This window comes from Trichomycterus rosablanca, chromosome 2 (assembly GCF_030014385.1).
Source record: "Trichomycterus rosablanca isolate fTriRos1 chromosome 2, fTriRos1.hap1, whole genome shotgun sequence".
Classification (NCBI taxonomy): Eukaryota; Metazoa; Chordata; class Actinopteri; order Siluriformes; family Trichomycteridae; genus Trichomycterus; species Trichomycterus rosablanca.
Window position 1 is genome coordinate 36,149,489 of NC_085989.1, and position 16,845 is coordinate 36,166,333.

Below are 16,845 nucleotides of genomic sequence, written 5' to 3' on the forward strand. Positions count from 1 at the left end.
AAAGATATTCCTAATTATCCCTAATCTAAACAAGTAATTAGAAGACAGGACTAAAGACAAGTGTTAGTACATGATGGTGAATAGATGGTACAATGGTTCATGAGGTAGTGACATGTTGTACATTAGCAGCGTAAAATTGGCAATGGAGCCTAAAAAGTAAATAAGGTGCAAAAATACAAAAAGACTTTTCAATATTTGAATAAACAGTCAAATTGGCAATGGAGATAAGGTGCCTAAGAAGTAAATAAGGTGCAAAAATACAAAAAGATTTTTTCGATATTTGAATAAACAGGTAAAAACAGTCTAAAGGTAAAAACAGTGCATGGGTTTCCTCCGGCAGCTCCGGTTTTCTTTCACACTCGAAATACATGCAGTCGCCAACTGGAGACACTAAATTGCCCCCTAGGTGTGTGTGTGTGTGTGTGTGTTTACTAAAACTTTACAACTCACAACTTCATCATAGGTTCGAGTAACACCTCCGATCAGGATTTGCAAATGTTGTTCGTGTGTCATTTTGAGATGTTCTCCATCTTTTACAAACCGTGTATGTGTGTTGGTTTTCTTTAAATTGACATGTGAGAAAGTGCGATAGGTGTATGTATTGCTCTGGGTGCTTCCCGATAGCCACTGCGACCTTGATCAGGACGAAGCGGTTGCTATACGTGAGTGAAGCGTCGCCCTATTCATTAACATAATGCGCCATTTGGCGTCTGTTTAGCGCACTGCAGTAATTTCTTAGCAAACTTTATGTATTAAATGTCACACAGCTGCGCAAATACATGCTAAAATATTACATGGATTTGAAAGGTAAAATATGCTATTAATAAAACAGTTGTAGTAAACATAAAGATTTCCTGCTTACATGTATGCATTAAGCATTAAAGTCTTTTTGAACATTTGGGTGACTTTTATTTTGATAGAGCGATTGGCGGCCTGTATTGATGTTTGTAGGTTGTATGTCGCCAGCCTTACCAGCTTGTGATTATATTTAAACAGTACTATTTTATTGTTGGTTTTAGAAAATGAAGAGGATGGCATCGCCATGCTGTGATAAAGCACCAAGCTCGAAAAAGAAAAACGATAAGAAAATGACATCTAAAGAAGAATATAGGTTAATGACTAATATAATGGGAGTGATGAATAACTTAAGGAAACAGGTAGGTGATCACCGACAGGTCTTACACTGACTGATCATACACACAATCATGCAGGATCATGCACTGTAACCTTATATAAATCACACACGTGTTTACGGTCCATTGCGAAAAAACTCCTGTGTGGAGTTTGCATGTTCTCCCCGTTTCAGCGTGGGTTTTCTTCGGGGGCTCCGGTGTCCTCCCACAGTCTAAAGACATGTAAGTTAAGTTAGGTGAGGTCGAGATACAAAATTACCTATGATGGTGTTTGACACAGAACTTAATAACTGATAAATCATGTGTAACCTGTAATAGTATTGTAGCGTCGCTCTAGGGGCCCGGTGTTACGGAGAATTCAGTTCCCCCTGTTTCCCCTTTAACGCGCATGTGCAAAAATCATGACGTTTTTTTCAGTCGCTTCGTTGAGCATCGGTTTATTTGGAATATGTGTTTATAGCGGTATGTTCTTTTTAAATTTCATGTTGTATGTTAGGTAGTTTGTGATTAAATACATACTTTAAAGTGCTGAGTGAACTACTGTCAGAGGTTTTATTGCTCCACCGCAAGTCAGAGGTTTTCACACTGCTGTCTTCAGCCTTGCTGTCAAACAACTAGAATGAACGTGTCAGATTTATTTGTAAATAAATCCTAATACAGGACATGCTCTTATTCACACACTAGTTTGTTTCTTCTCGTTTTGTCACACAAGATAAAGTTTTGGTGCAGATACAAATAAACTATATCGTACAGGACAATAAGCAGGTTATTATTTAAGGTTATTCATCTCAGCTGCACTACCATTTACTTTCAAAAATAGTTTCATTCATGGTGATCTCTCTTGTTCATTTAAACTTCACAAACTGCATCCATGTGATTTTAAAATTAACAAACAGTATGTAGAACAAGTTTAACCTATAGACCAGTCCATTACACTAACAACACAGGGGGGAACACATTTACCTGAAGGCCTGGGGAATATGGTTCCCCACATGTATATTACTGTGTGTGTAATTATAAAACACTACAGTGATGCTGGTGATGTATTTACCTGTTGTCATTATGTAGAACAAGTTTAACCTATAGACCAGTCCATTACACTAACAACACAAGGGGGAACACATTTACCTGGAGGCCTGGGGAATATGGTTCCCCACATGTATATTACTGTGTGTGTAATTATAAAACACTACAGTGATGCTGGTGATGTATTTACCTGTTGTCATTATGTAGAACAAGTTTAACCTATAGATCAGTCCATTACACTAACAACACAGGGGGGAACACATTTACCTGGAGACCTGGAAAAAATGGTTCCCCACATGTATATTACTGTGTGATGATTTTTTTTTTTTAATTGCAAACTACAGGCACACAAACAAACAAAATATCTGTATTAGAAATTAGTGTTAAACTAAATTATGCATATATTACAATTATGCAAATATATAATAAAGAAATCCACCTCAATGCAAAGTAAAACTTAAGTACTTGAAAAATTAACATATTTATAGCTCAATACAAATATTTTTTTTTAAACTAAATAAAATAAAATCTGACGTGCAAATTTATTTGGGGATTGACTAGCATCCCATCCATAGTGCACTCCTGCCGTACGTCCAGTTTCCCCAGGAACAGTTCTGGATCCACCACGGCCATGACCAGGATAAAGCAGTTACTAAACAGAAATGAATGATTAATTTACTATCTACTTTTTAAACAAACTAAAAGAGCAGCATAAAATAAAATACAGCAACAAGCAAACTTTTTAGAAATAACGTCCCAGTTAACCTTGGTCTAATCTTCAGTACATGCACAATGAAGGTCTTCCTCTACTGGTGGGTTGCCAACACATGACTGGTGGTACCATCTGTCACATCCATCACAGGCAATCTCAATGATCACACAGTCCTTCAATTGATCAATAAAAAGTCACACAATAGGTTTATGGTTACATTAGACTTCTCAATTACAAGTGTAGCTATAATAGATAGATCACTTTATTAATCCCAGAGGGAAAGTCAAGGACATATATAATAGCATGGTGCAATGAAAAAGCCAATAAAATTAAGGCATTATTACTATTTCTTTGGTACCACCAGTCATGTGTTGGCAACCCACCAGTAGAGGAAGATCTTCATTGTCCGGCATGTACTGAAGATTAGACCAAGGTTAACTGGGACGTTATTTCTAAAAAGTTTGCTTGTTACTGTATTTTATTTTATGTTGCTCTTTTAGTTTATTTAAAAAGTAGATAGTAAATTAATCATTCATTTCTGTTTAGTAACTGCTTTATCCTGGTCATGGCCGTGGTGGATCCAGAACTGTTCCTGGGGAAACTGGACGTATGGCAGGAGTGCACTATGGATGTGATGCTAGTCAATCTCAGGGCACCATCCCCAAATAAATTTGCACATGTCAGATTTTATTTTATTTAGTTTAAAAAATATATATATTTATTAAGCTATAAATATGTTAGTTTTTCAAGTATTTAAGTTTTACTTTGCATTGAGGTGGATTTCTTTATTATATATTTGCATAATTGTAATATATGCATAATTTAGTTTAACACTAATTTCTAATACAGATATTTTGTTCTTAAAATGTGTGTGTGCCTGTAGTTTGCAATTAAAAAAAAAAAAGAATCATCACACAGTAATATACATGTGGGGAACCATATTCCCCAGGTCTCCAGGTAAATCTGTTCCCCCACTGTGTTGTTAGTGTAATGGACTGATCTATAGGTTAAACTTGTTCTACATAATAGCAACAAGTAAATACATCACCAGCATCACTGTAGTGTTTTATAATTACACACACAGTGATATACATGTGGGGAACCATATTCCCCAGGTCTCCAGGTAAATGTGTTCCCCCCTGTGTTGTTAGTGTAATGGACTGATCTATAGGTTAAACTTGTTCTACATAATGACAACAGGTAAATACATCACCAGCATCACTGTAGTGTTTTATAATTACACACACAGTGATATACATGTGGGGAACCATATTCCCCAGGCCTCCAGGTAAATCTGTTCCCCCCCTGTGTTGTTAGTGTAATGGACTGGTCTATAGGTTAAACTTGTTCTACATAATGACAACAGGTAAATACATCACCAGCATCACTGTAGTGTTTTATAATTACACACACAGTGATATACATGTGGGGAACCATATTCCCCAGGCCTCCAGGTAAATGTGTTCCCCCCTGTGTTGTTAGTGTAATGGACTGGTCTATAGGTTAAACTTGTTCTACATACTGTTTGTTAATTTTTAAATCACATGGATGCAGTTTGTGAAGTTTAAATGAACAAGAGAGATCACCATGAATGAAACTATTTTTGAAAGTAAATGGTAGTGCAGCTGAGATGAATAACCTTAAATAATAACAGACTGCTTATTGTCCTGTACGACATAGTTTATTTGTATCTGCACCAAAACTTTATCTTGTGTGACAAAACGAGAAGAAACAAACTAGTGTGTGAATAAGAGCATGTCCTGTATTAGGATTTATTTACAAATAAATCTGACACGTTCATTCTAGTTGATTGACAGCAAGGCTGAAGACAGCAGTGTGAAAACCTCTGACTTGCGGTGGAGCAATAAAACCTTGGGTTTTGGGTTGGGTAAGTAGCTTAAATGTTTGTCTATTGTATGAATGTATGTGTGTATGAATGGGTGTCTGTTCCTAATCCACTGAATGAACTGCCAAAGGCAGCTCACTTGCGGCCCTGACGCTATCCTTCCTACTCGCTGGTGCCACAGTATACTATGTAATCACTGTTCAATTGATTAGGCACACCTACCATGAATGTGCATTTTGTAGGTATTCTGTTACTGACTGGAGTCTGTCTTGTTGAACTAAGCTGAATTAAATTAGTTGGTTTTCTAGCACCTGACTTTTTATATTCCCACTCAGGCTTAATTTTAATGACACTTCCATTGGCAGCAAAACAACCCCGCATCATAGAACTACCACCAACATGCTTAACAGCAGCTACAATGTTGTTGGGCATAATTGCAGTATGTTCACTTCTTCAATTATACTTATGGGATTGTGAGTTAATCTTGGTTTCACACTTTCCCGGTAGACATTTTTGTCTACGTGATCAGCAGCAAACTTCAAGTTTTAAGATGGCAGTTTGAAGCAGGTGCTCTCATGGTGATGTAAAGCTTGCTTGACTGTGGATTAAAACCTGTAATCCAGTAGGTCTGGTGGTTTCTTAAACCTTATAAAACGTTTTATGGACAAAAAGTTGGCATTCACGTTATTTAGTCACAGAAAATAAACATAATTTTAGTTAAAGTTTGGCCATGTTAGAATGAAGAGATCAGTGTATAAATATGGTGCTATGTCTGTATTATGGAGCTTCACACTATCCTGTTAAATTGTTGTGCCTATAAGCAAGATGGTCTTTGATTTTGTAGGGGATCCTGTGTGATGTCATACTGGTGGTACAGGGAAAACACATCCTTGCTCATAGAGTGGTTCTGGCGGCTGCAAGCCACTTCTTCAACCTCATGTTTACAAGTAAGGACTAAAAATGATGACTGAATCTTACTGGAGGGGTGGGAGTTAGGATACACTGGACTGGTTTGTCAGATATCCTAGCATAATATTAATTTTTGTCTATATTGCAGCCAACATGATGGAAGCCACAAACCATGAGGTGGAACTTGGGGGTGCCGAGCCTGAGATCATTGAGCTGCTGGTGGAATTTGTGTACACAGCTCGGTAAAATGATGATTAAATTAATGATCTATCATACAGTTTACTGTAAATGTTTTAATTAAGCTTACAGTACAGTAAGTTACAATAGCTAAGCCAAAGTTTCCCTTCCATTGCAATATTATAAGTATTTTAAAAGTGTTCCCTTCAAAACCAGAGGCCAACAGACATGCACTAATTCACTCAAACATGTTTAAGGAGCAAGTACAAGTCTTTTTTTAGCTTTTTTTCCCTATTTATAAAGTCCAAGCTTTATTTTATTATTGTACTTCTGAACTTCAGGGTGGCACAGTAGCACAGCTGATAAAGTGAGTGCCACACAGCAACACCATTTCTGGTGATCTGAGTTTGATCCTTGCCTCTAGTTTCTGTAAGAAGTTTTGTATGTTTTATTATGACTTTGTGGAATTCCTCTGGAGAGTATGTTTCTCTCCTACCTCTAAAAGGCTTGTAGGTGGATTGGCTACTCTAAACTGTTCTTAGGTGTTGAATAGGTTTGTGTGTGTTGCTGTAAATTTTCTGAAATAGGTTGGGGACTTCTGACTTTAGAATCCAGAATTCATCAGTAATGTTGTACAATGGTCCTCTACTGTTCTATTGTAATTTTATTGTGACAAATGGATGCATGAATTTTTTTCAGCATTTCAGTCAACAGCAACAACGTCCAGTCTCTGCTTAATGCTGCTAACCAGTATCAGATAGAACCAGTAAAGAAAATGTGTGTGGATTTTCTGAAAGATCAAGTGGATGCAACTAACTGTCTAGGTAAATCTATCCATTTTAGTTCTTATTTTGGCAGACATCCAGGCAAAAACAATTATAATATTTTTAATCTTATTGGTTTGTCTTCTAAATTAACGATACACTCTACCCATGATGCGATGCGATTCATGATACTGGGTTCACGATATGATTTTTTCCAGAATTTTTAAACAAAATGAAATTGAAGACAAATTATGAAAAAGTTTCCTTTTATTATTTCTCTAAAAAAAAAAAAATACTGTATTTGTGCTTACCTTTTATTTATCTAAATAATGAATGCCCTTTTATTTTTGAGGTAGGTACAGACTATGCAAAACAATGCTGCACATTTCCCTTTTTGTGTAAAAAAAAAAAAAAACTAAAATGAAATAAATCCCACATTAAATAAATAAATGAATAATACAAATTAAGAAAGTATTCTCACATAAATAAATTTGGCTGGAAAATTCAGAACCTGGCAACCCTGTAGTGACGTCAACCAGGCGAGGTGAATAGCGCCAGTGTCCTCTGCTGTTCAAAATGAATATCGATTCATTATACATGTAAACCGATTTAAATCGTTACACATGTGAATTGATTTTTAACTGTCGTTACATCCCTAAATTAAACATAATCAGCTGGGTTATTGCTGAGATTAGTTATCATGGCATTGATGAAATGACTATGCTACATTTTTGTGTGTGTAGACTGGGGAGCATCAGATCAGGGTCTATGTTTTAACTGTTTATATGATTGAATAACAATATTGGCAAGTCCTGAGATGGATTGGCACCCTGTTTAGGGGATTACTGCCTTGCTCCCAATGTTTCTGAGTGTTGCAACCCTGGCCAGAATAAAGCTGTCGACAAACTTGAAATGAGAGCGAAATAATGTTTCTGCCAAGACAGGAGCGTTCATGTAAAATGTTTAAACTGGCAATTATTGATCTTTTTTCATATTTCATGCTCAGCAACAAGCAGTGTGTGTGATGGCTAAGTTGAATTATTAATGAATTTAGGATTATTAATTTAACCATTATCTTATAGTTATAAGTGAGGCAGTTTAGGAAAGTAATAGAAATGTATGTGTTTTTTGTGTTGGTATTTCAACTCCACAGGTATTAGTGCGTTAGCCGAGTGCCTTAACTGTCCGGAGCTGAAAACAGCTGCAGACGAGTTTATCTACCAGCACTTTACAGATGTGTATAAAATGGACGAGTTCCTGCAGCTGGACGTGAAGCAAGTCACACATCTGCTCCACCAGGACATGCTGACTGTTAGAGCAGAGGACCAGGTGAGCCCAGCACCCCCAAGGTTTTATCTACACCGTAGGTCATTATTATTAATGTTGTGTGACACATTTTAAATACAGTGTGCATATTCAAATATTTCACTGCCATGTATGCCTGTTGAGCAAGTGTGTGTGTGTGTTTTCGTGCAGATCTACGACGCAGCTGTGCGGTGGTTAAAATATGACGTGTTGAATCGGCAGAAATACATCGTGGACATACTGAGCAAAGTGCGCTTCCCGCTAGTGTCCAAAAACTTCCTAAGTAAGACAGTGCAGGCTGAGCCTCTGATCCAGGACAACCCTGAGTGCCTCAAAATGGTCATCTGTGAGTCACACCCACTGCGTATGGCCATTAATCTAGCATGTAGAGTATTTGCTATTGTGAATGTGTATGGAATAGTGGTTTCTTTAGGCAGGATTATAATGTTGTGTGAATGTTGTGTGTAATAATTGTATATAATATGTGTGTGAGTACTAGGTGGAATGCGGTATCATCTCCTTTCCCCTGAGGATAGAGAGGAACTGGGTGAGAGCAGTCGGCCACGTCGAAAAAAGCACGACTTCCGTATTGCTTTGTTTGGCGGCTCACAGCCACAATCCTGCCGCTACTTTAACCCCAAGGTATGACTGGTTACTCTTACCACCACTTTGTTTAATCCGGCTTATATCTGACTTCTGTGCAAATGATTCATTCTTCTAAACTGATGCACATTTAGGAAAGCATAACAAGCCAATCAATATCAATTCCCACTGTCACAATATAACATTCATTCATACATTTGTTGTCTGTTTTGCCTGTTTCACTGGACGAAAGGTAGGACACACCCCGGACAGGACGTGAGTCCATCACAGGGCAAACACACTCATGCATTCACACACACAGGGCAATTTTTAGTATCTCACATTAACCTGACTGCATGTCTTTGCACTGAGGGAGGAAAACTGAGCTTCTGTAGGAAACCCTCACAGACATGTTGAGAACATGCAAACTCAAACATGAAGGACCCAGATCGCTCCACCTGGTAATCAAACCCAGGACTTTCTTGCTGTGAGGAGCCACTGTGCCACCCTCAGAATATAACAATATGGGTGGGTGCCGCAAAGCAGCGTGGGTCCTGGAAACCTGGGTTTAATCCTCACAGACACAGGGTGTCTCTAAGAAGTTTTTTTCTGCCCTTGTGGATTGGTATTTTTCTTGAACCTCTTAGAATTATGCCAGCGTACTTACGTTTACGCAAGTAAGTAGTTGAGTGTGGGGTCCTATGATGGACTGTAACTTTGTCCGTGGTGTATTCCTGCTCCTTATTACAAACCTGACTAGGATAAAGTGATACAGTGGGGTCAAAAAGTATTTAGTCAGCCACTGATTGTGCAAGTTCTCCTACTTAGAAAGATGAGAGAGGTCTGTAATTTTCATCATAGGTACACTTCAACTATGAGAGACAAAATGAGAAAAAAAAATCCAGGAAATCACATTGTACGATTTTTAAAGAATTTATTCGTAAATTATGGTGGAAAATAAGTATTTGGTCAATAACAAACAAGCAAGATTTCTGGCTCTCACAGACCTGTAACTTCTTCTTTAAGAAGCTCTTCTGTCCTCCACTCATTACCTGTATTAATGGCACCTGTTTGACTTTGTTATCTGTATAAAAGACACCTGTCCACAGCCTCAAACAGTCAGACTCAAAACTTAACCATGGCCAAGACCAAAGAGCTGTCGAAGGACACCAGGAAGAAAATTGTAGACCTGCACCAGGCTGGGAAGAGTGAATCTACAATAGGCAAGCAGGTTGGTGTGAATAAATCAGCTGTAGGAGCAATTGTAAGAAAATGGAAGACATACAAGACCATTGATAATCTCCCTTGGGGTCAAGATCTCATCCCGTGGGGTCAAAATGATCATGAGAACGGTGAGCAAAAATCCCAGAACTACACGGAGGGACCTGATGAATGACCTGCAGAGAGCTGGGACCAAAGTAACAAAGGCTACCATCAGTAACACACTACGCCGAGAGGGACTCAAATCCTGCAGTGCCAGGCGTGTCCCCCTGCTTAAGCCAGTACATGTCCAGGCCCGTCTGAAGTTTGTCAGAGAGCATATGGATGATCCAGAAGAGGATTGGGAGAATATCATGTGGTCAGATGAAACCAAAATGGAACTTTTTGGTAAAAACTCAACTTGTCATGTTTGGAGGAAGAAGAATGCTGAGTTGCATCCCAAGAACACAATACCTACTGTGAAGCATGGGGGTGGAAACATCATGCTTTGGGGCTGTTTTTCTGCAAAGGGGACAGGACGACTGATCCGTGTTAAGGGAAGAATGAACGGGGCCATGTATCGTGAGATTTTAAGCCAAAACCTCCTTCCATCAGTGAGAGCATTGAAGATGGAACGTGGCTGGGTCTTCCAGCATGACAATGATCCCAAACACACCGCTCGGGCAACGAAGGAGTGGCTCCGTAAAAAGCATTTCAAGGTCCTGGAGTGGCCTAGCCAGTCTCCAGACCTCAACCCCTTAGAAAATTTGTGCAGTCCGTGTTGCCCAGCGACAGCCCCAAAACATCACTGCTCTAGAGGAGATCTGCATGGAGGAATGGGCCAAAATACCAGCTACAGTGTGTGCAAACCTGGTGAAGACTTACAGGAAACGTTTGACCTCTGTCATTGCCAACAAAAGTTATGTTACAAAGTATTAAGTTGAACTTTTGTTATTGACCAAATACTTATTTTCCACCATAATTTTCAAATAAATTCTTTAAAATTCCTACAATGTGATTTCCTGGATTTTTTTTTTTTCTCATTTTGTCTCTGATAGTTGAAGTGTACCTATGATGAAAATTACAGACCTCTCTCATCTTTCTAAGTAGGAGAACCTGCACAATCAGTGGCTGACTAAATACTTTTTGGCCCCACTGTAAGTGATCAAGTGGCCTAAATCTCAGCTTAAAATATAGCATGTAATGTAAATGTTTGCTTTTTATGAACAGGGCATGAAAAAGTTTTATTACCATATATGATGAAGAATAATTTTGAGCAACAATCACCTGTAATGTAAAAAAAGCTATATTTCAGGGGATGAAAAAAGAAAGTTGGGGCTCTGTGCAGGTTACTAAAGTTCTTTCAAACTACACCTGTCAAACCATGTCTTGATGGAGCTTGCTTTGTGCCTGGGGCAAAATCATAAACTGAATGTGTTTGGCATGAATTTCTAATATTTTTTTCAGTATAACCATGCCTTAGAAACTGTAAAACAAGGACAGAAGGATTTCTATGACGTCCTGTAAATCTAATTTGTTAAGCATAATTGAGTGGTGTGTATTCGAGATCAGTCTGCAATTTGTGGTGTTTTTTAGGACTACAGCTGGACTGACATCCGCTGCCCGTTTGAGAAACGGCGAGATGCAGCAGCAGTTTTTTGGGACAACGTGGTCTACATCCTAGGAGGCTCGCAGCTCTTCCCTATCAAAAGGATGGACTGTTACAATGTGGTGAAGGACAGCTGGTATTCGAAACTCGGCCCTCCTAACCCCAGAGACAGTTTGGCAGCCTGTGCCTCCAAAGGCAAGATCTACACCTCAGGAGGCTCAGAAGTGGGTGAGTTTGTTGTGAAAGAGGAAATCATGGCTTGTGGTGACATGGGGGTCTAAACCTGAGAAACTGACTATGCAGAAACATGAAGATGCATACGTTTTCAGCATCTGTGTTACTGCAACTGAGCCCAAATGGAACTACCATTTTACCCTTTACACTAGTTGTCTGCTGCAAAACACTAAACTCAGAAAGACGAAAATGAAAACGAGACACGAAATGTGCTTAAATCTGCAGCACCAGGGAAAATAATAAAAAATTGTAACATTTAAATCTAAAACATCTTTTATAATTCGTTTTAAATGACACAAAGTGAAGAAGCAACTTGAGTACCACCGTATAAATGACCCCAGTGTGTCGGTACGGAGCTAAAACTAATCGATCAATCAAACACTAGTTGTCTGCACATCTAGTAGCACAAATAAATCCAGCAAGATGAGCAATGTTCAGCTCCATGTTTGTCACACAAGGATTTTGAAGTCATGTTTTTCTATTTAATTCTCCTGATAGTAAATAAGCTGGGAATTATTATGTAGCAGCATAGTGCTAAGTTGTGTAGGCCATTTAGTCTATGATATAAACTTGATAAAATCTGTCTGCAAGCTCATTTGGGTCACACTTTGGCTATGTCTGTACTGAGATGTTGGTTCCATATTGCTATGATTAGGAAAACACAATCTTGTAAGCATGTGTGTATATTTGTGTGTGTGTTGTGTGTGACAGGGAGCTCAGCACTAAACCTGTTTGAGTGCTATGACACTCGGATGGAGACGTGGCAGAACAAACCCAGCATGCTACAGCCGCGGTGCAGCCATGGCTCAGTGGAGGCTAATGGACTCATCTATGTGTGCGGAGGAAGTTTGGGGAATAACGTCTCCGGTAGAGTCCTCAATAACTGTGAGGTGTACGACCCCAACACAGAGGAGTAAGAACCTCGTTTCACTTACTGAACATCCAATGTTCCAATTATATAACTGCAGTGATACAACAAACAGCCTTTACTATTGTAAGGAGAGTGTTCATGACAATTTCTTTCCATTTATGCAAAAAAGTATTTATGAGGTTGGAGAAAGCTTGATATTTAATTGACATTTCAATTAATTGTTAAATTAATTAACAGGGTTGAGGTTAGGGCTCTGTTCAGGACACTGGAGTTCCTTCACACTAAACCATGTCTACATGGACCCAGCATTGTGCACAGGGGCCATCAGGCTGAAAATTAAGACAGAATTTATTTCTGTTACAGATAAGATGGAAGCATAGACTATATTTTATAACGTATAGTAAAACACAAATAAGGGTGTTCAGGTGACACAGCAATGAAGTGAACTAGCCCACCACCCTAAAAGAAATTCAAGATTTAAATCTCAGCTGTGCTATTGACCATGTGTGCACTTGTACAGACTCGATCGGATGTGTCTGTTGGGAGAGATAATAGAAGAATTCCTCGTTGCTGCTACAATTTTAGGCTCTGATGGCTGGTTGATAGCTTCTGCACAGAGATGATGAATAAAGCAGAACAGTGAGTGACCCTTCGTACACGATACAGCTCTCTGGCAAAGTGTAAAGAAGCAGTTGGTAAATACACACGTCAGGGTGTGTGTTAGGTATGGCCCCTCTGGGTCAGGGTAGGGATCTGCAGCAGTGGAGGAAATGTATGACTGGGTAATTGGATATGAGTACATTAGAAGAAAATAGGGAAACTGCATAAATAGAATATAAAAAACACATTGAACTTCAGCTAAATGTAACTAACTTTTTTTCTCTAAAGTATGATGTGTGTTATAGGAGATTTTTAACAGAAGGGTTTTTTTTATTCTTTTGATAATCAGAATTATTTCTTCAAAAATAGGCCATGGGAGGTTGTAAACAGTAACTAGGATGTTTTTTATTTATTTATTTTTTTTACAGATGGAGGGTATTATGTGGCATGAGGGAAGGCAGGAAAAACCATGGCTTGGTAGTGGCTAACTCAAGGATCTATGCTGTGGGTGGACAGAATGGCCTTGGTATGTTTTCTCCTCAAAAAAGGTTTTTCCTTCTTAGGAAGTTTTTGTGCATGAACAGATTTTTTTTGTCAAGGAAAGCCCTTAAATTGGTGCTCAGGTGGCACAGCAGTAAAACACACTAGCACACCTGAGCTGACATTTTAAACTCGTTGGTTCGAAACTCGGCTCTGCCATTCAGCAGGCCGGGCACCTACATGAACAATGATGAGTTGTTGTTCAAGGGGGGGTGCCAGAGTGGACCTCATAACTGATGCAATTACGACCTCTGCTGGCTTGTTGATGGTGCCTGCACAGAGTCGAGGAATAATGCATTGATCACGGTGTGTTTCTCCATACAGAAAGCTGATCCACATATGAACTAGTCTTGTGCAGGTGAAAAGATGCAGTTGGCTACTGCACACGTGTCGGAGTACTGCTTAATGCAATCGGGTAGTTGGATACAACTAGATTGGGAGGAAAAAAAAGAAACTAAACGTACAATGATTGGCTCATCCGAGGGTGATTCCTAATAACTGCTGCAGTTATAACTTCATGTATTTTATTAAAGAAAAAAAGAAACTGTTTTAATAAAATTCCTTTGTGTAAATTTTTTTTTTAATTAGTTACCCACCTAGAGTTAAATGTATACTCACCTAGTGTTAACTATTTTCAAACAGACTTGTAAGCATCTAGCAGGTACCCTCATAAACTAAGAATAATAACATGCGCACTGTTTTAACAGCATTTATTTCTATTCTGTTCTCTTTCTGATCCTGCAGGTGGTCTGGACTCAGTGGAGTATTATGAAATAGGCAGTAATGAGTGGAGAATGGCCTCACCGATGCCGTGGAGAGGTGTAACAGTAAAGTGTGCAGCTGTGGGTTCGGTCATCTACGTGCTGGCTGGATTCCAGGGAGTGGGACGTTTAGGCCACATCATGGAGTACCACACAGAAACAGACAAGTGGGTGATGTCGAGCAAAGAGCGCGCCTTTCCCGTCACCAGCTGTCTCATCTGCGTGGTGGACACATGCGGAGCCAACGAAGAAGACCTGAGCTCTTTTCATGAACCTTCACCATCAACATCGACAGCCTCGTCATCCTCCTCTTCCTCCTCGTCCTTAGGAGGATGCTCATCATCAGCTCCTACAGGACATACACACTGCTAATTACGGATTAACTGTAATTGTAAATGATATTAATGTAATTTATGTACAGTGGGGCCAAAAAGTATTTAGTCAGCCACTGATTGTGCAGGTTCTCCTACTTAGAAAGATGAGAGAGGTCTGTAATTTTCATCATAGGTACACTTCAACTATGAGAGACAAAATGAGGGAAAAAAATCCAGGAAATCACATTGTAGGATTTTTAAAGAATTTATTTGTAAATTATGGTGGAAAATAAGTATTTGGTCAATAACAGAAGTTCCACTCAATACTTTGTAACATGACCTTTGTTGGCAATGACAGAGGTCAAACGTTTCCTGTAAGTCTTCACCAGGTTTGCACACACTGTAGCTGGTATTTTGGCCCATTCCTCCATGCAGATCTCCTCTAGAGCAGTGATGTTTTGGGGCTGTCGCTGGGCAACACGGACTCCACAAATTCTCTATGGGGTTGAGGTCTGGAGACTGGCTAGGCCACTCTAGGACCTTGAAATGCTTTTTACGGAGCCACTCCTTCGTTGCCCGAGCGGTGTGTTTGGGATCATTGTCATGCTGGAAGACCCAGCCACGTTCCATCTTCAATGCTCTCACTGATGGAAGGAGGTTTTGGCTTAAAATCTCACGATACATGGCCCCGTTCATTCTTCCCTTAACACGGATCAGTCGTCCTGTCCCCTCTGCAGAAAAACAGCCCCAAAGCATGATGTTTCCACCCCCATGCTTCACAGTAGGTATGGTGATCTTGGGTTTTTCTTCTTCCTCCAAACACGACGAGTTGAGTTTTTACCAAAAAGTTCCATTTTGGTTTCATCTGACCACATGATATTCTCCCAATCCTCTTCTGGATCATCCATATGCTCTCTGGCAAACTTCAGACGGGCCTGGACATGTACTGGCTTAAGCAGGGGGACACGCCTGGCACTGCAGGATTTGAGTCCCTCTCGGCGTAGTGTGTTACTGATGTGTTACCTTTGTTACTTTGGTCCCAGCTCTCTGCAGGTCATTCATCAGGTCCCTCCGTGTAGTTCTGGGATTTTTGCTCACCGTTCTCATGATCATTTTGACCCCACGGGATGAGATCTTGACCCCAAGGAAGATTATCAATGGTCTTGTATGTCTTCCATTTTCTTACAATTGTTCCCACAGTTGATTTATTCACAACAACCTGCTTGCCTATTGTAGATTCACTCTTCCCAGCCTGGTGCAGGTCTACAATTTTCTTCCTGGTGTCCTTCGACAGCTCTTTGGTCTTGGCCATGGTTGAGTTTGGAGTCTGACTGTTTGAGGCTGTGGACAGGTGTCTTTTATACAGATAACGAGGTCAAACAGGTGCCATTAATACAGGTAACGAGTGGAGGACAGAAGAGCTTCATAAAGAAGAAGTTACAGGTCTGTGAGAGTACTTATTTTCCACCATAATTTACGAATGAATTCTTTAAAAATCCTACAATGTGATTTCCTGGATTTTTTTTTTCTCATTTTGTCTCTCATAGTTGAAGTGTACCTATGATGAAAATTACAGACCTCTCTCATCTTTCTAAGTAGGAGAACCTGCACAATCAGTGGCTGACTAAATACTTTTTGACCCCACTGTATATTTGTTGATGCATACATTATGTTTTGCATTGTGCTTTTTATAGTTGTTTTTTTTTTATCTCTAAAGTACCATTACATTAAGACATGTGCATAGTGCATAGAAACAACAAAGGATTAGAGAATTGATTCTTTTGTACCATTGCTTTCTTTTTAACAACTCAATTTTGAAGTTTTAACTCTTAAACCTTTTATTTTATTTGTAAATATTTTTATGTGTTTATACTTGTTGCATATGAGCTTTAGTTTATTGTTAAGTACTGGTAAAGATAATGATTCATATCTTTTGTGTACACTGCATTAAATGAATCAGTCTGTTACTACTCCTGACATGATAAATGATTTCTGCAACCGATCTTTTTGTGAGTGAATAATTGGAATATTTATGTGCTTTGTTTGTGTATTTTTAATAAAAAAATTACTGGGTCAAGAATGTACACTGATCAGCCATAACATTCAAACCACCTCCTTGTTTTTACACACACTGTCCATTTTATCAGCTCCACTTACTATATAGAAGCACTTTGTAGTTCTACAATTACTGACTGTAGTCCATCTGTTTCTCTGCATGCTTTGTTAGCCCCCTTTCATGCTGTTCTTCAATGGTCAGGACCA

The 16,845-nt window shown here is 39.2% G+C and overlaps 1 protein-coding gene across 1 annotated transcript; it reads left to right on the plus strand.

The window, feature by feature from the left end:
* The first annotated feature begins 1,022 nt into the window (after positions 1-1,022).
* On the plus strand, positions 1,023-14,689 carry klhl7 (kelch-like family member 7). Its single transcript, XM_062990792.1, has 11 exons — positions 1,023-1,157; positions 5,562-5,664; positions 5,775-5,868; positions 6,503-6,627; positions 7,721-7,896; positions 8,044-8,218; positions 8,372-8,514; positions 11,251-11,491; positions 12,209-12,410; positions 13,397-13,494; positions 14,253-14,689. The coding sequence occupies exons 1-11, from the start codon at positions 1,023-1,025 to the stop codon at positions 14,639-14,641; spliced, it is 1,881 nt and encodes a 626-aa protein (XP_062846862.1). The 3' UTR covers positions 14,642-14,689.
* Positions 14,690-16,845: the final 2,156 nt, after the last annotated feature.